Genomic DNA, 19133 nt, shown 5'->3' on the forward strand with positions numbered 1-19133 from the left:
AGTATAGATAGCGCTGCATGTTATATGCACAAGCTAACGTGTTGGTCAGGAAATTCCACTGGTGCTCAGATAATGCCAAGATAAACTTTAGAACATACTGTACTCCTCTGTATACTACTTCCTTGTGGATAAAGTTTAAAAAGTCTAGCATCAATAAGCTTAATGTTGCTTATACTGACTGCATGCAGATATTGCTTAGAAAGCCAAGGTGGTGCAGTGCAAGTGAACTATTCTGTGATGCAGGGGTTAATACATTTTATGCCCTGTTGACGAATCTGATGTAGATTTCTATGTCCATTGGATGCTTCTTAGAATTCCATCATTGTGCTGTTGTCCAATCCTTGCTTCAGTGATGTGAGATACCAGCAGTGTTGGGGAGTAACGAATTACATGTAACGTGATTACCTAATTTAATTACTGAATTTGGATGACTGTAAAGGCTTCTTTATACTCGCACGGACGGCGACCGCGCTGACGTCACTGCGGCTGTCCCACGCGTAGTTTAGCTTTATACTCGAGCGCAACCCACGCGCGCTATTTTGAAAGTGTGGTGCAGTTCTCCTCCAAGTCGAGGGTGTTGCTATGGCTGGTATTGGATAGGACACCACAGGGTGGAGTTTCCGCTGCATTTTTTTTTTGCAATTTCTGGTAGCCGTTTTTACTTTCCTTTCAGTAACAAGGAACAAAGCAACAACAATGGCGACCGGAACAGAACAAATGGACTTAGATGACACATTTAATTATGCTGCAAAATCGATGAGAAGGCGGCGACGTAGATGGTATGTAGAACCAATGGGCACGCTGGTACGTCATCACAGCATGTGACTAAAACGGACCAATCACGAGAGATGATCTCTGTGGCGTTCGACGCGCAGCAACTATTTTTGTTGGGTCGGCGGCAAGCTACGCAGAGGTGTTGCGCGGGGCAATTCGTCGGTCACGTGATGCAATGCGGGCGTTGTCGGCCGTGCGACCGCGGGCGTATAAAGAGGCTTTAATGCGTTATATTACTGGGGAAAAAGTATGTAATTAAATTACAGTTGCTTTTGGAATTTTCGATGATGACAATTTTCGTTACATTTGAAAAATTGCTACAGAAGCTTGAATTGAGCAAATAGTTGTTTTCGTCCACCTTCTAAAGCCGACGCATATGATTGGCTCTCAAGTGCCATTATGCCGCTTTGTGATTAGCTCTCTACGGTCATGTGCCATTCTGCCGTGCTACTCAATTGGCTTCTAATGGTACGCTGCTACACAGTCAGCTGCAAGTTTAAACCAATGTCGCAGGTGCACAAGACGTCCATGGGTTGGAATACATTTATCCAAACAAAAGATAAGGGCCCGAACATATTTGTGCAGTGCAAAGAGTGTTTGCTGGCAGTGAAGGAACATGAGGAAATATTTACAGGTATGTAGCATACTAGTTATAGGCTAGCGATAACTGCAAGCACTCACATACATTAAAATGGGGAAGAAGTGTCATCCTTCTGTGTGTCTTTTGATGCCTAGCAGGTTAAATGATGATGACAAAGTCAGCTTTAGTTTCATATCATTTATGATGCCAGAGCAGTGTTATGAAGTAAACTGTAGCCCACAAACATGACATCGTTTTCCCTTAAATATGACCTCGAAGACTAGTATTAGTGTTCTGTGGATGCTGAAAAAGTAATACAGGTTTTGAGCAACATATGCTGCCATCTACGCAACCTCTTTTTCAGGAACATCCCTAGTTATTTCAGTAAAACTATGCCAAGCCACATTCTGCAGGTTTTACAACAACGTGGCTTTGTAAAAGAGTGCAAGTACTAGACTGGCCTGCCAGCAGTCCAGACTTGTCTCCCATTGAAAATGTGTGGCACATTATGAAGCACAAAATATGACAACGGAGACCCCGGGCTGTTGAGCAACTGAAGCTGTACTTCAATCAGGAATGGGAAAGAATTCCACTTACAAAGCTTCAACAATTAGTGTCCTCAGTTCCCAACGAGTAATTGTACGTTGTTAAAAGGAAATGTGATGTAAATCAGTGGTAATCATTACCCTGTCTCAGCTTTTTTGGAATGTGCTGTAGGCATCAACTTCAAAATGTGGAAATATTTGCAAAATAACAACAACAATAAGGTTTATCACTTTGAACATTAAATATCCATGGTTTTCAGCCTTGCCCCTTACATGCAGTGATTTCTCCAGATTCGCTGAACCTTTTGATGATTATATGGACCGTAGATGATGAAATCCCTAAATTCCTTGTAATTGTACATTGAGGAACATTTTCCTTAAACTGGTCGACTATTTTCTCACAAACTTGTTCACAAAGAGGTGAACCTCACCCCATCTTTGCTTGTGAATCACTGAGTAATTCAGGGAAGCTCCTTTTATACCCAATCATGGCACCCACCTGTTCCCAATTAGCCTGTTCACCTGTGGGATGTTCCAAACAGGTGTTTGATGAGTGTTCCTCAACTTTCTCAGTCTTTTTTGCCACCTGTCCCAGCCTTTTTGGAGTGTGTTGCAGCCATAAAATTCTAAGTTAATGATTATTTGTTAAAAACAATTAAGTTTATCAGTCTTTGTAGTGTATTCAGTTGATTATTGGTTGAAAAGGATTTGCAAATCATTCTATTCTTTTTTTTATGTACGATTTACATAATGTCCCAACTTCATTGGAATTGGGGTTTGTATTTCATATTTATGTAATGTCATCCTTCAATAATTGCAATACAATTGCCTGTTGACTGAAACTATTCAAATCCAGCCACAGTTACCTCCTCCTACTCTACCTTCATTAATCTGAAGAACTCATCAATTGCATCCTCCTCGCCTGGAAACTGCTTCTTCAGGCTAGCTGCCATTTCAGTCTTCCCTGCATGTATGTGATATGCCCTAGAAAGTAAAGGTGGAATGAAGTGTAATGGGTACAGATGGTATTAAAACCTATACACCAAAATTAAAAAGAAAATATGTATAAAATACCTGTGTTTTCCAGGCTGGCCCAAGACTAATGTATCAAAGTGTTGCTCAAGCAGGGTAAACTGTAGCTGGCCCTCTGTGATCTGATCCAGGGCAACCCTAAGCAGGCTGTTCTCATGAAGCTGTCCAAGATAATGAATGCCTGGTGGAAACAATTAATAATTAGATTCAGAAGCCAGTCTGACACAGTGTCACAACACTGTACATCTAATATCAAATTCATAATAGTTAAGCTTTTAAAATTAATTAATTAATTAATCAAACATTTTATCCTGGAAAAAAAAAATCAATCTTGCAACATAGGCCATAGCAGTTTGATAAACAGCCACGTGTGATTTAACAACAACAAAGCCATAGGCCTCACATTATCTCAGTGAAGTATTTGGTTAGTCTGATGAGGTTGACAAGATTTCCAGATGGATGTGGAAATTTATGAAAATAATAAAAGGCCTAAAAGGTACATACAGTTTATAGATCCACTGTGTGTGTAAATTGCACTCATTTTAGTTAAGAAATTTCAGATTGCTCATGATTTTAAACAAGATTTAGGACAAGATAATAATCAATGAATGTGAATATTTTCCAAATTTAATTATTTTCAGCCAAAAAACTGAATTGCCGTTATGGGAAATTACTGTTCTGGTCCGGTGCACTTGAGATCAAACTGGGGTGAATGTGGCCCCACGTAAGGAAGATGGATGAAGAAAGTTGCACTTAATCGGTGAGGATTTGAACAGTATAGATTGCGTAAGTGATTGATGAAAAGGGACAAGTTTAAGAATTGGAAGGTTTTGTGTTTGTTATGTGACTACGTTTATGGGTTGTTGAAGGGCTTAGAGGTAGATGTTACAGATAAGGAGATGAGGCTTGACTGAATGGTTGGGAAGCCGAATGGAAAGAAAAAAGAAAAGGGACATTTGTCAATTCTAAAGAGTTGTTGACAAGTGTAATGTGTTTTGGGTAATTCAAAGCTGTTTTGCCCGAGAGGCCACAAGTATGTTCCAGCTCTGCTTGTACTGGAATCAGGGTACAGGAATCAGGGATGATCCCACGAGAGCAGAATGAGAGTCAAGCGCGCTGTATGCTTCCACCCGACCATAGCTTTGTGAATTTGTATTCTTAATTTCATTGTAATAAATACTCAAAAGACAAGTTTAGTGTATCAGGATTCTTATTTGGACACAAGACCACCACCAAACATTAGAACAATGGGAAGAGGGAATTCCATCGTGTTCCATCCTGAGTGTGACCACTCAGGCCTCGCTGAATTCCTTATAACATCCATCCATCCATCCGTCCATTTTCTACCGCTTATCCGAGTCGGGTCGCGGGAGCAGTAGCTTTAGCAGGGACGCCCAGACTTCCCTCTCCCCAGCCACTTCATCCAGCTCTTCCGGGGGGGTCCTGAGGCGTTCCCAAGCCAGCCGAAGGACGTAGTCTCTCCAGCATGTCCTGGGTCGTCCCCGGGGTCTCCTCCCGCTGGGACATGCCCATAACACCTCACCAGGTAAGCGTCCGGGAGGCATCCGAATCAGATGCCCCAGCCACCTCATCTGGCTCCTCTCGATGTGGAGGAGCAGCGACTCTACGCTGAGATCCTCCCAGATGACCGTGCTTCTCAACCTATCTCTAAGGGAGAGCCCGGACTCCCTGCGGAGGAAACTCATTTCGGGCGCTTGTATTCGGGATCTTGTTCTTTCGGTCACGACCTACAGCTCGTGACCATAGGTGAGGGTAGGAACGTCGATCGACCGGACCACAACGGACCGATATAAAGTCCGCATCACTGCAGACGCTGCACCGATCCACCTGTAGATCTCCCGTTCCATTCTTCCCTCACTCGTGAACAAGACCCCAAGATACTTGAACTCCTCCACTTGGGGCAGGATCTCATCCCTGACCTGGAGAGGGCAGGCCACCCTTTTCCGACTGAGGACCATGGTCTCAGATTTGGAGGTGCTGATTCTCATCCCAGCCGCTTCACACTCGGCTGCGAACTGCTCCAGTGAGAGTTGGAGGTCACGGCTTGATGAATACTGAGGCCACCAAACCGTACCCCCTCTACGCCTCGGCTGCGCCTAGAAATTCTGTCCATAAAAGTTATGAACAAAATCGGTGACAAAGGCTGCCCTTTGTCACCGATTCTGTTCATTCTGAACCACACTGCTACTCCTGAATCGGCGATTCAACTTCCCGACGGACCCTCCTCTCCAGCACCCCTGAATAGACCTTACCAGGGAGGCTGAGGAGTGTGACCCCCCTGTAGTTGGAACACCCCTGCGGTCCCCCTTCTTAAAAAGGGGGACCACGACCCCAGTCTGCCACGCGATTTTGCAGAGGCGTGTCAACCAGGACAGCCCCACAACATCCAGAGCCTTTAGGAACTCGGGCCGAATCTCATCCACCCCCGGGGCCCTGCCACCGAGGATCTTTTTAACTACCTCGGTGACCTCAAACCCAGAGATAGGAGAGCCCGCCTCAGAGAACCCACACTCTGCTTCCTCGTGGGAAGGAGTGTCGGTGGAATTGTGGAGGTCTTCGAAGTATTCTCCCCACCAACTCACAACGTCCCGAGTCGAGGTCAGCAGCGCCCCATCCCCACTATACACAGTGTTGGTGGTGCACTGCTTTCCTCTCCTGAGACACCGGATGGTGGACCAGAATTTCCTCGAAGCCATCCTGAAGTCTTTCCCCATGGCCTCACCGAACTCCTCACGAGTTTTTGCTTCAGCGACCACCAGAGCTGCATTCCGCTTGGCCAGCCGGTACCCATTTGCTGCCTCAGGAGTCCCACAGGCCAAAAAGGCCTGATAGGACTCCTTCTTCAGCTTGACGCATCCACCAACGGTGTCCACCAACGGGTTCGGGGATTGCCGCCACGAAAGGCACCGACCACCTTACGGCCACAGCTCCGGTCGGCCGCCTCAGCAATGGAGGCGCGGAGCACGGTCCACTCGGACTCGATGTCCCCCGCCTCCCCCAGAACATGAGCAAAGTTCTGTCGGAGGTGGGAGTTGAAACTCCTTCTGACAGGGGATTCTGCTAGACGTTCCCAGCAGACCCTCACAATACAGTTGGGCCTGCCACGTTGGAGCGGCATCTTCCCCCACCATCGGAGCCAACTCACCACCAGGTGGTGATCAGTTGACAGGTCCGCCCCTCTCTTCACCCGAGTGTCCAAGACATGCGGCCGCAAGTCCGATGACACGACCACAAAGTCAATAATCGAACTGCGACCTAGGGTGTCCTGGTGCCAAGTGCACGTGTGGACACCCTTATGCTTGAACATGGTGTTCGTTATGGACAATCCGTGACGAGCACAGAAGTCCAATAACAGAACACTGCTCGGGTTCTGATCGAGGGGGCCGTTCCTCCCAATCACACCCTTCCAGGTCTCACTGTCATTGCCCACGTGAGCATTGAAGTCCCCCAGCAGAACGATGGAGTCCCCAGCGGGAGCGCTCTCCAGCACCCCCTCCAAGGACTCCAAAAAGGGTGGGTACTCTGAACTGCTGTTTGGTGCATAGGCACAAACAACAGTCAGGACCCGTTCCCCGACCCGAAGGCGGAGGGAGGCTACCCTCTCATCCACCGGGGTGAAGCCCAACGTACAGGCGCCAAACCGGGGGGCAATAAGTATACCTACACCTTCTCGGCGCCTCTCACCGTGGGCAACTCCAGAGTGGAAGAGAGTCCACCCCCTCTCGAGAGGACTGGTACCAGAGCCCAAGCTGTGTGTGGAGGCGAGTCCGACTATATCTCGTCGGAACTTCTCGACCTCACACACCAGCTCGGGCGCCTTCCCTGCAAGAGAGGTGACATTCCACGTCCCTAGAGCCAGCTTCTCTAGCAGGGGATCGGATCGCCAAGGTCCCCGCCTTCGGCCACCTCCCAGGTCACACTGCACCCGACCCCTATGGCCCCTCCCACAGGTGGTGAGCCCATGGGAAGGGGGACCCACGTTACCCTTTCGGGCTGTGCCCGGCCGGGCCCCATGGGTGCACGCCCGGCCACCAGGAGCTCGCCTGCGAGCCCCACCACCAGGCCTGGCCCCAGTGGAGGGCCCCGGTGACCCGCGTCCGGGCAAGGGAAAACCAAGTCCATTGTTTGTCGTCATCATAAGGGGTCTTTGAGCCGTGCTTTGTCTGGTCCCTCACCTAGGACCTGTTTGTCATGGGTGACCCTGCCAGGGGCATAAAGCCCCAGACAACTTAGCTCCTAGGATCATTGGGACACACAAACCCCTCCACCACGATAAGGTGACAGCTCAAGGAGGGGTCCTTATAACATCCTGTTTATTATTCTCACTTTTACTTTTGTAAATACCGTGCTCCAAATCGGCTGAGATCTTGAGATTTTGTTTTCTCATTTTTCTCTCACCCCCCCCCCAAAGCTTACATGGAGTACTTACATAGAGTGTGTCTCTGAATCTATTACCAGACCATGGATATTTAAACTTTGAGGAAAAGATATTTGAGGAATTAACTTACCCACATCAAACTCAAATCCCTTGTTTTGGAAGGTGTGAGTGCAGCCACCAGCCTGATCGTGTTGCTCCAAAACAAGAACCCTCTTTCCAGCCTTGGACAACAGAGCTGCAGCTGTCAAACCGCCCATACCGCTGCCAATAACCACAGCATCCAGAGCATGGGGAACCCGATCCATCCGGAAACCTGTAGGGTTCACAGGTTACAGTATGATAAATGCTGTGAAGCTGGCTGCAGGAATAAATTTTTGGAGTCTATTTATCTATGACTACAATCAGGCTAGCCAATATGAATGTGGTTTGTGTAGAATAATGTACATATTCTTGCACATACTCTCACACAATTTTTCTTTTTGTTAGCATATACAGTACATCCATTTATTAAAGAGAAATCGAACGATCAACCCACATTAAATATGGTCACACACACACACACACACACTAGGGGTGTCACTATTGAATATTTTTAGAATTGATAATCCTACGGATACTTTGTCCACTGAGTAATCGGCCCCCAAATTTTATTTTTATTTTTATACTTATAATTGGGTGATAAATGTATACTCCCATAATCAGACCCCTCCCCCACCCCCCCTTCCACACACACACCAAGCGAGATGCTAAAACTAAAAAATAAAAAAAATTAAAAAGATCCATGAGGCCGCGGTTGAAGCCTCAGCATCACATGCCTGCTAAGTGCACCTCAAGCGGGTATGAGTGAGCCACTGTGAAAACAATACATCTATCACTCGCCAGCAAAGTAAAACGATTTGTCGCGTTACACAATGCTAAACTATATCGGTGGAAATACAACAAACATGGCAACAAAATTTCATCACCCTGATGTAAAAACAAGTGGAACCACATGAAAACAAGAAGCATGTGTGCTTATTTTTACAAGGTACTGCTTTTGTTTAATATGGTTCTAACCTCTAAGTATGCACAACAGAAAGTGAGGCAGGTATATCTGCACCAGATACATTAAATTCAAAAACTGTACTTTTGAGCTGAAATAAATGTTGGTAATTTCAACAAACTTCCAAGTTAAAAAAGACACAAAAATGTCTCCTTTTCGCATCGAAAAAATATCGAACCATGGCACTAAATAACCATCCATTTTCTGTACCGCTTTTCCCCACTAGGATCGTGGGCATGCTATCCCAGCTATCTTCGGGTGAGAGGCAGGGTACACCCTGCACTGGTCGCCAGCCAATCACAAGGCACCTATAAACAAACAAGCATTCACACTCACATTCACACCTACGGGCAATTTAGAGCCTTCAATCAACCTACCATGCATGTTTTTGGGATGTGGGAGGAAAATGGAGTACCCGGAGAAAACCCACACAGGCACGGGGAGAACATGCAAACTCCATACAGGTGGGGCCGGGGATTGAGGGTCTGTGCCATCCCACAATTCTGTCTCTGAGCTCTTCAGGCAGTTCCTTTGACCGCATGATTCTCATATACTCTGATATGCACTGTGAGCTGTAAGGTCTTATGTAGATAGGTGTGTGGCTTTCCTAATCAAGTCCAATCAAAATAATCAAACACAGCTGGACTCCAATGAAGGTGCAGAACCATCTCAAGGATGGTCAGAAGAAATGGACAGCACCAGAGTTAAATATATGAGTGTCACAGCAAAGGGTCTGAATACTTATGACTGTGTGATATTTCAGTTTTTCTTTTTAAATAAATCAGCAAAAATGTCAACAATTCTGTTTTTTTCTGTCAATATGAGGTGCTCTGTGTACATAAATGAGGAAAAAATGAACTTAAATTATTTTAGCAAATGGCTGCAATAAAACAAATTTATATAATAATAACTATTTAAGGCGTCTGAATACTTTCCATACCCACTGTATATATTCATCCATCCATTTTCTGTTCCGCTTATCCTCACAAGGGTCACGAGCGTGCTGGAGCTTATCCCAGTTTATCCCGCTCAAATCTTTGCCAAACAAATATGAGCGTTCATCTAAAGAATTCCACACCGGATCTGTCGTGGCCCGGGGTAACAACGTCCACCCCCGGCACCGTTAACCTGCAGGGCGCCGGTGGAAATTCAGCTACTGTGGGTCGAAGACGAAGGAGAGGTGGAAAGCGGGTTCTTAGGCAGAAAGAGAAGGAAAGTACAGAGCCTAGAATTGAATGTTGGGACTTTGAATGTTGGGACTATGACAGGAAAATCTCGGGCGTTGGTTGACATGATGATTAGGAGAAAGGTGTGGGACGTGACCCGTCCACCAGGCTGCTCTCGGGTGGATCCTTGGGCCCGATCCCGCCCCTCGATTGTTTGGGTGGGGTCCTCAGCCTCCGCGGTGCGGGCACAGAAATTACAGGACACTTCTGTCAGTCTTTGTCCATGTAAAATTCACTTGCATGTGTCCGCAGGCACACACCCCTGGGACTCTTTTACTGGGTGTGGGGCCACTCACTTATTGCGACAAATAACTCATGAATATACGAATTGCTTGTGTATCTGATCACTCATACTCTCGTCCTATAGACTTTTATAATTTACATTGTCAATCCCACCACACTTCAGTTGTACAGCCGGGTTCACGACCCTTGTCATGCATGCTTCTTTTCCTGTCCTTGTCCTATTCTAGCTTGTCCTGTCCTTCCCTCACAGGGTGTGGTAGTTATGGGATGATGATACATCAAGGAGTGTATTGACACACAACACAAACTGTGTCGGCACTGTATTGACACAGTGTTGGTCACTCAAAAGATACCCTTGCAGTAGTTCTAAAATTATTGCAGGTAAACAAAATGAAAATAAGATGGGAAAGCTTACATGCTGCAAACCCAACATCAGCCTCTGAAATAATATTTAATCGCTCGTCCTTTACTTAAAATATGATCTCATCATTGTATAATTTCATTTACTTAATTTGTTTGCTAAGTTGTTTATGAGAAGAGTTGAAAAATTAGCTTAAAACCTTGTTTGTGTTAATGCTAAAATGAGTTAGTATGTAAAATATAGCAAATTTCTCTGTTATAAAATTCTGAGTTAAATTTTTTAACTTAAGTATGGAATTTTGTTAACTTAAGTGTTCATCCATCCATCCATTTTCCAAGCTGCTTATCCTCACAAGGGTCGCGGGAATGCTGGAGCCTATCCCAACTATCTTCGGGCAGGAGGCGGGGTACACCCTGAACTGGTTGCCAGCCAATTGCAAGGCACACATAAGCAAACAACCATTCACACTCACATTCACACCTAGGGGCAATTTAGAGACTTCAATTAACCTACCATGGATGTTCTTGGGATGTGGGAGGAAACCGGTGTACCCGGAGAAAACTCACGCAGGCACGGGGAGAACATCCAAACTCCATACAGGTGGGGCCGGGGATTGAACCCCGGTCCTCAACTGTGAGGCAGACGCTCTAACCAGTTGCTCACCGTGCCACCTAAAGTGTTCAATCATATGAAATAAAAGACCAAACATTTATTCAATTATGCATTTTTATTGAGGAACAACAGTTTTTGAAGTGTCTTTGCTCCAAGGCGATTTCTCCTCTTGGACATCAGTTCCCCTGCCTTAGAAAAAACTCTTTGCAGGGTACAGATGAAGATGGTGAGCATAAAAATTGAAGTGCCAGTTGATAAGCTTCAGGAGCTCCCTGAATCCCTCATTTTCAACACTGTTGAGTGGCTGACAGTCTTTGATGATCATGTTGACCACAGCCTCATCCACTGCTTGCTTAGGAACTGCAAGCCAAAAGGAAATATTTTGTTTAAAAGCTTATTACAGACTGTAATCTTTACAAACAATATTACAGAGTCACACAAAGCCTTGTGTGTAATAAACTACTTTTGAAAATTAAACATTTTTTGTGAGAATTTCAACATACCTGAGGTACTTACATGAGTATCTGCCAATTCTTCATTGCCATGCCGAGCTCTATAATGCCTCAGCATTGATGAAGGGCTCTTATTGATGTAAGATAGCTCTGTGGAGCAGAGCGGACACTTCACCTACAATAAAATAAAAAGTGTATTTGTCTGAAAACAATTCAAACCTCTTACCAGAAAAGAGTACAAACATATTTAATTTAAAAACTAACAATAAACAATGCACAAAGGAGAAAAAGATTTACCTTATTTGGCATTAAAAGATCAAAATGATTCCAGACTGGGGAAAACTTCTTGGAACGATTCATGAAGTCAGTGGAACAAGGTGAGGGCAAGCAAAAATCCAAAATCCAACAGCAACAGCAAAATTTCATCCAACAAATCCGCAACATGTCGACACAGTTTGTTTCCTTATAAACAGAATATGGCGCGGCACATCCAAACGACACACTTCCTGTATCGGTCACATGATTTTTTTTCTTAAAGCGATACACGCAGCAATACGGGGTTTCACTCTTGTGTGCTCTGCACAGTGCTGACGCACCAGTGTTGTTCGTCCCATCACTACGGTGTAGCAGTACAGCCCCATGTAGCACTCATATTTAATGTTTCATTGTTGTAGATAATGTAATGACTTACTTTTCTAATCCTGTTTACAATTAGTGCTTTGTCTTTTGTCTTCGTTTCTCTCTCCCCTCAAGAAATGTTGTTCTGTTCGATGGATCGACTGTCCATCCATCCATTTTCTGAGCCACTTCTCCTCACTAGGGTCGCGGGCGTGCTGGAGCCTATCCCAGCTGTCATCGGGCAGGAGGCGGGGTACACCCTGAACTGGTTGCCAGCCAATCGCAGGGCACATACAAACAAACAACCATCCGCACTCACATTCACACCTAGAGCCTCCAATTAATGCATGTTTTTGGGATGTGGGAGAAAACCGGAGTGCCCGGAGAAAACCCACACAGGCACGGGGAGAACATGCAAACTCCACACAGGGGGGGCCAGGGATTGAACCCGGGTCCTCAGAACTGTGAGGCTGACGCTCTAACCAGTTGGCCACCGTGCCACCCGGATCGACTGTGAAACCACAGCAGAAGCTTAAAAACTCCACTGTGACACAGTAAAACTGTTCCGGCATAAAAGGGATACAGATCCTCCATTCTGTTTGACCTAACAGCCGAACAGGACAAAAAAAACTAAACAAAAAAAAGGACAAAGGTATTGTGTGTCCAGGAGACCAGGTGGAAAAGCAGCAAGGCTAGAAGTTTAGGGGCAGGGTTTAAATTATTTTACCATGGTGTAGCTGGGAAAATAAATGGAGTAGGGGTTATTTTAAAGGAAGAGTTAGCTAAAAATGTTTTGGAGCTGAAAAGAGTATCAGATCGAGTGATGAAGCTGAAACCTGAAATTGAGGGTGTTATAATGTGATTAGCACCTATGCCCTACACGTAGGATGTGACCTAGAGGTGAAAGAGAAATTCTGGAAGGAGCTAGATGAAGTAGTTCTGAGCATCCCAGACAGAGTCGTGATTGGTGCAGATTGTAATGGACATGTTGGTGAAGGAAACAGGGGTGATGAAGAAGTGATGGCTAAGTACAGCATCCAGGAAAGGAACTTGGAGAGACAGATGGTGGTAGACTTTGTTAAAAGGATGGAAATGGCTGTAGTGAACACTTTCTTCCAGAAGAGGCAGGAACATAGGGTGACCTACAAGAGCGGAGGTAGAAGCATGGAGGTGGATTACATCTTGTGCAGACGATGTAATCTGAAGGAGGTTACCAACTGTAAGGTAGTGGTAGGGGAGAGTGTGGCTAGACAACATAGGATGGTGGTGAGTAAGATGACTCTGGTGGTGGGGAGGAAGATTAAGAAGACAAAGGCAGAGCAGAGAAGCATGTGGTGGAAGCTGAGACAGGAAGAGTGTTGTGCGGCCTTTCGGGAAGAGCTGAGACAGGCTCTTGGTGGATAGGAGGAGCTCCCAGAAGACTGGACCACGAGAGCCAAGCTGATTAGAGAGACAGGCAGGAGAGTACTTGATGTATCTTCTGGCAGGAAAGGAGTGAAAGAGACTTGGTGGTGGAACCTCACAGTATAGGAAATCATACAAGGAAAGAGGTTAGCTAAGAAGAAGTAGGACGCTGAGAGGGCCGAGGAGAGGCGAAAGGACTACATTGAGATGCGACGTAGGGCAAAGGTAGAGGTGGTAAAAGCCAAACAAGAGGATATGATGACACGCATGCCAGGTTGGACACTAAAGAAGGAGAAAAGGATCTATACAGGTTAGCCAGACAGAGGGATATAGATGGGAAGGATGTGCAGCAGGTTAGGGTTATTAAGGATAGAGATGTAAATTTGTTGACTGGTGCCAGTAGTGTGGTGGCAGATGGAAAGAATACTTTGAGGAGTTGATAAATGAGGAAAATGAGAGAGAAGGAAGAGTAGAAGAGGCAAGTGTGGTGGACCAGGAAGTGGCAATGATTAGTAAGTGGGAAGTTAGAAAGGCATTAAAGAGGATGAAAAATAGAAAGCCAGTTGGTCCTGATTACATTCCTGGGAATGGAAGCCTCTCGGAGACGTGGCTGTGGAATTTTTGTCCAGAGAAAATGCCTGAGGAATGGAGGAAAAGTGTGCTGGTGCCCATTTTTAAGAACAAGGGTGATGTGCGGAGCTGGGGGAACTATAAAGGAGTAAAGTTGATGAGCCACACAATGAAGTTATGGGAAAGAGTAGTGGAGGCTAGACTCAAGACAGAAGTTAGTATTTGGGAGCAACAGTATGTTTTCATGCCTAGAAAGAGTACGACAGATGCAATATTTGCCTTGAGGATGTTGATGGTAAAGTACAGAGGTCAGAAGGAGCTACACTGTGTCTTTGTGGATGACAGAGTACCCAGAGAGGAACTGTGGTACTGCATGCGGATGTCTGGAGTGGCAGAGAAGTATGTTAGAAGAATACAGGACATTTATGAGGGAAGCAGAACAATGGTGAGGTGTGACAGAGGAGTTTAAGGTGGATGTGGGACTGCAAGGAAATGAAGAAGAAGAATATCCATCCATCCATTTTCTGAGCCCCTTCTCCTCACTAGGGTCGCGGGCGTGCTGGAGCCTATCCCAGCTATCATCGGGCAGGAGGCGGGGTACACCCTGAACTGGTTGCCAGCCAATCGCAGGGCACATACAAACAAACAACCATTCGCACATGCACACCTACGGGCAATTTAGAGTCTCCAATGAATGCATGTTTTTGGGATGTGGGAGGAAACCGGAGTGCCCGGAGAAAACCCACGCAGGCACGGGGAGAACATGCAAACTCCACACAGGCGGGGCCGGGGATTGAACCCCGCTCCTCAGAACTGTGAGGCTGACGCTCTAACCAGTCGCCCACCGTGCCGCCAGATGAAGAATATAAAAAGCTAAATAAAACTATGGTATAAACAGTATAAAATATTAATTGCATGTGCAAATATCAATGATCAGGTGACGTGTGCAACATCGTCAAGGTCAGAAAACCAAGGCAAATAAGACAATTAGATGACGAAACCCCAATGCTGTTAAAGTGGCTGGTGCGACCCTGAGTCTGATGTGTGTGTGTCTTTGTGTCTTGATGTGTGTGTGTGTGTGAGTGTGTGTGTGAGTGTGTGTGCTTGTGCATGTTTGTGTGGCGTCAAAGTTCAGGTGGGCAGAGGACAGAAGAGTTAGAGGGGGCAGAGCGGCCAAGAGTGTTCAGAGAGTTCAGATTCCTGACAGCCTGATGAATAAAACTGTCTTTGAGTCGGCTCATCGTGGCCCTCAGACTCCGCAGTCTCCTCCCTGATGGCAGCAGACTGAAGAGGCTGTGTGATGGATGGCTGGCAACCCCTGCTATGCGGAGGGTTTTGCGGGTGAAGCGGGTGCTGGAAATGTCCTGCAGGGAGGGATGAGAGGTCCCAATATTCTTCTCAGGTGCACTCATATGCGGTGGAGAGTCTTGCGGCAGGATGCGGTGCATGCTCCATACTCCATCTCCATCTCCATACTCCAACTCCATCAGTGATGCAGTTGGTGGGGATGCTCTCTATGGTCCCTCTGTAGAACGAGCACATGATGGGGGTTGGGGCTCTTGCTCTTCTCAGCTTGCGCAGGAAGTAGAGACGCTGGTGAGGTTTCTTGGCCAGTGATGAGGTGTTGCTGATCCAGGAGAGGTCCTCGGTGATGTCCACTCCCAGGAACTTGGTGCTGTGCACTCTCTCCACCACAGCACCATTGATATTCAGGGGAGCATGCTAGGAGCTCTCCTGAAGTCCACAACATTCTCCTTGTTTTTTTCCACATTTTTTTCTACACTGTTGCTGATGAGACCCACCACAGTTGTGTAGTCCGTATGATGAAGAGGTTGAAGCTATATGTTGGTGTGCAGTCATAGGTCAGCAGGGTGAGGAGGAGGGGACTCAATACACAACCTTGATGGGCCCCCGTCTTCAGAGTGATGGTGCTGGATGTGTTCCTGCCGAGCCGTACTGCCTGCGGTCTCCCTGTCAGAAAGTCCAGGAGCCAGTTGCACATCGAAGTGTTGATCCCCAGCTGGTCCAATTTGTAGATCAGTTGTTGAGGGATGATGGTATTGAATGCTGAGCTGAAGTCTATGAACAGCAGTCTGACATATGAGGCCTTAGAGTCCAGGGGCCTCATGTACAAATACTTCCTACTGAAAAATGGTGTACTCTCAAATCCAGAAAACATTGTGAATGATTCCAAGCACATTTCCTTCGTACATCCCAATCAACGTAGAATTGAGTGCACATGTTGGAGTAGGTGACCCCTCCCTTTCCACACCAACATTTAAATATGCAAATCATATTTTAATGAACCCTGCATCTGAGATCTCGATCTCTGCATGATCAGAAAAAAAGGAAAATGAGCAAGGTCATGAAGAAAAATAATTTTTCTGAATGTGAAGTTGCTCAATGAAGTGGAGGTATGCAAAAAAATCCTCTTTTGGCACGCTGTCCTCCAGCGTTAACAACAAGTGAAAGAGGAGTGAATGGGACAGCGTGTGTGCGGCTGTCAATGCTGTAGAGTCAGAATAGCGCACACGCTGAACTAAAAAAGAAGTGGTCAGACATTAATGTGGATGGACATTAGAAGTGGAGGACAGCTGCCCACGCCAAAGTATGGCCAAAACAGACTCAATTTATTATTTTAATACACAAGAGAGGACACACACACTGAAAAAAAAGTCATTTGAATTTACTTAATTTGAACATGTACATTGGTTGCACATGATTCAAATGTGTTAAAATTATGTTTTTTTTTTAGGAGAAGAGGGGTAAATTATGTCATGAAAATGTCATGAAATGACATAATTGACCCCTCTTCTAAAAAAAAACGTAATTTTAACACATTTTAATCATGTTCAAATTAAGTAATTACTTTTTTTCAGTGCATATGCTGGAGTCAGAAGAAGCGATTGTGAGGGCAATAGGTGTCCTCACAAATATCATTGATTAATTAAATACACTGGTTAACAAATGAATTCTGAATCCTTGCCTCTGTTACATTGTTGAAGTCAAATGTTGCCAGGCATTAATTGTTCATCAGTGCTAATTGTTCATGTGTCTCTGATGTGCAGATTTATGATAACAATTTCCCAGCATCACCTCTAAGTGTCGCCAAAGCACCAACAGCTGCAGAAACGTGGGTACGCCATCCAGGAAGTTGCCGTGAGGCACCACACATTTCCACGGTCATTTCACTCTTGATACATCTGAACTTTGTCATGAAAAAAAAACGTACGCCACGTTTTTATGCGTACGCACCTTTTGTACATGAGGCCCCAGGTGTGTGAGGGCGGTGGAGATGGCGTCATCGGTTGACCGGTTGGACCGATATGCAAACTGGAAGGGATCCAAGGGGGGGGGGGGAGGACTTGATGACTAGCCGCTCGAAGCACCTCATCGGGCGCTACCAGATGGTAGTAATTGAGGCAGGAGGGAGACGACTTCTTCGTGACCGGGATGATGGTGGTGGCTTTGACGCACTACAACACCGTGACTCAAGGAGGTGTTAAAGATGTCCGGGAAGACATCTGTGAGTTCAGCTGCACAGTCCCTCTGAACACGACCAAGTATGTTATCTGGGCCGGGGCTTTTTGTGTGTTGATCCTGTCAAGCAATCTTTTCACGCTGTCAGCACTCTTGTGTGCAGGGGTGGTGTTGTGTGCCTCAAAGCGAGCAAAGAAGTCATTTAGATCATTTAGCAGGGAGGTGCAGCTGTCACAGGTCTGTGGTGAGGGTTTATAGTCCGTAATGGTCTCCACCACTAATACCACTCCACAGACTCCTGGTGTCACTGAAGCAATGGGCGATCTTCCTGGAGTACTTCATCGTGGTCTCCCTGATTCCACAGGACACATTGGCCCTGGCTGTCCTCAGGCCCGCCTCATCCCCATATGTTTTTTTATTTGTTTTTCCCTCCGCAACTGACTGGATTGCACCATTAGAGCATCCTTACCAGCCAGCCTCACGCAGGTGTTCATCTCCTCTTGCCCGGCCAAGGAAGACACACATGCCCGCTTGGACTTGGACCAAGTCAGCCAACAGTGAACCTTGCCGCTGGGGAGGCAGCGGATCTCGCCCGTGGTGGTGGCGGACCTCCCAGTGGCGGACTTCGCCACCAAGTTCGCTGCCGAGGCTTGTCACTGAGCCCGGCTTTGGCCCAACGATCTAAACTTGGCGAGCATAGCGTGTGTCAAGCCTGCTCCTTGTCCACCAAGTGTGGACATAAAGATTGGTGTTTGGAAGCCTCATGCCCCTCAGCCCCGGCCGACAAAGACGCACACGCCCACTTGGCCAGGGCGTTAGCATATCTCGCTGCGAGCCCATGAGGCAAGGTCTGCCATCATCAAGCTCGATCAGTGATTTGAAGTTTTGCTTTTCAATGTATTTTAATCCTCTTATTTGGAGCCTTGCATAATACTGCATAATGGTAGCGCTGTGAATGAAAAAGTAAACGCCTACAGAGGTCTGTAAATCAATCAATGTTCATCAGTACAGCTCGCCCCCTCAAAGAGTTCCTGGTAAAATAAAATAATAAAAAGAAGGTAGAAATAATCCTGTCACACTGTGGTGAGGTTTGTCCTGTCTGGGGTCTTTTGTCTGGTCAGTTCCTGTTTTATTTTGAAAGACTAACTGTTCTCTCCTTTCAGACCACTTGCCCTTCCTCATGTGTCGGGCCTGATTGTCTCAACCTGTGCCCCATTACCCTCATGTGCTTAAATAGTCTGTCTCCCTTGTCTGGTGCCAGAGTGTCTATGTCCGTTTGGTCGATTCACCCGAGCCGGCTTTCAGCCCATGATCCTTGTCACAGCCATTTTTGCAATTATATCTTTGAACCTGGAAACGAGTGATTTTTTGTTTGTACTTTAGCGTGTGTCCCAATGATCCTAGGAGGTACGTTGTCTGGGGCTTTATGCCCCTGGTAGGGTCACCCAAGGCAAACAGGTCCTAGGTGAGGGACCAGACAAAGCACGGCTCAAAGACCCCTTATGATGACGACAAAAAATTGACTCATGTTTCCCTTGCCCGGACGCAGGTCACCGGGGTCCCCCTCTGGAGCAGGCCTGGAGTTGGGGCTCGAAGGCGAGCGCCTGGTGGCACCCATGGGGCCCGGCCGGGCACAGCCCGAAAGGGTAACGTGGGTCCCCTTTCCCATGGGCTCACCACCTGTGGGAGGGGCCATAGGGGTTGGGTGCAGTGCAAGCTGGGCGGTGGCCGAAGGCGGGGACCTTGGAGATCCGATCCCCGGCTACAGAAGCTGACTCTCGGGACGTGGAATGTC

The 19133-nt window shown here is 46.5% G+C and overlaps 1 protein-coding gene and 1 long non-coding RNA gene across 3 annotated transcripts in view; both read right to left on the bottom strand.

The window, feature by feature from the left end:
* LOC133477306 (all-trans-retinol 13,14-reductase-like) overlaps window positions 1-19133 on the bottom strand; it is a 56536-nt gene that overhangs the window by 30344 nt on the left and 7059 nt on the right. For both annotated transcript variants that reach the window (XM_061771934.1, XM_061771933.1), the window contains exons 2-4: window positions 7461-7643; window positions 2974-3112; window positions 2781-2883 (exon numbers count right to left, since the gene is read on the bottom strand). In XM_061771934.1, the coding sequence (XP_061627918.1) occupies window positions 2781-2883; window positions 2974-3112; window positions 7461-7643 (425 nt within the window). The remainder of the gene's footprint in view (window positions 1-2780; window positions 2884-2973; window positions 3113-7460; window positions 7644-19133) is intronic.
* On the bottom strand, window positions 10911-11758 carry LOC133477308 (uncharacterized). Its single transcript, XR_009788292.1, has 3 exons — window positions 11564-11758; window positions 11331-11441; window positions 10911-11174 (listed from the first exon to the last, which is right to left on the bottom strand). It is a non-coding gene; the product is annotated as an uncharacterized LOC133477308 (long non-coding RNA).

Source organism: Phyllopteryx taeniolatus, chromosome 4, assembly GCF_024500385.1.
Source record: "Phyllopteryx taeniolatus isolate TA_2022b chromosome 4, UOR_Ptae_1.2, whole genome shotgun sequence".
NCBI classification, from domain to species: Eukaryota; Metazoa; Chordata; class Actinopteri; order Syngnathiformes; family Syngnathidae; genus Phyllopteryx; species Phyllopteryx taeniolatus.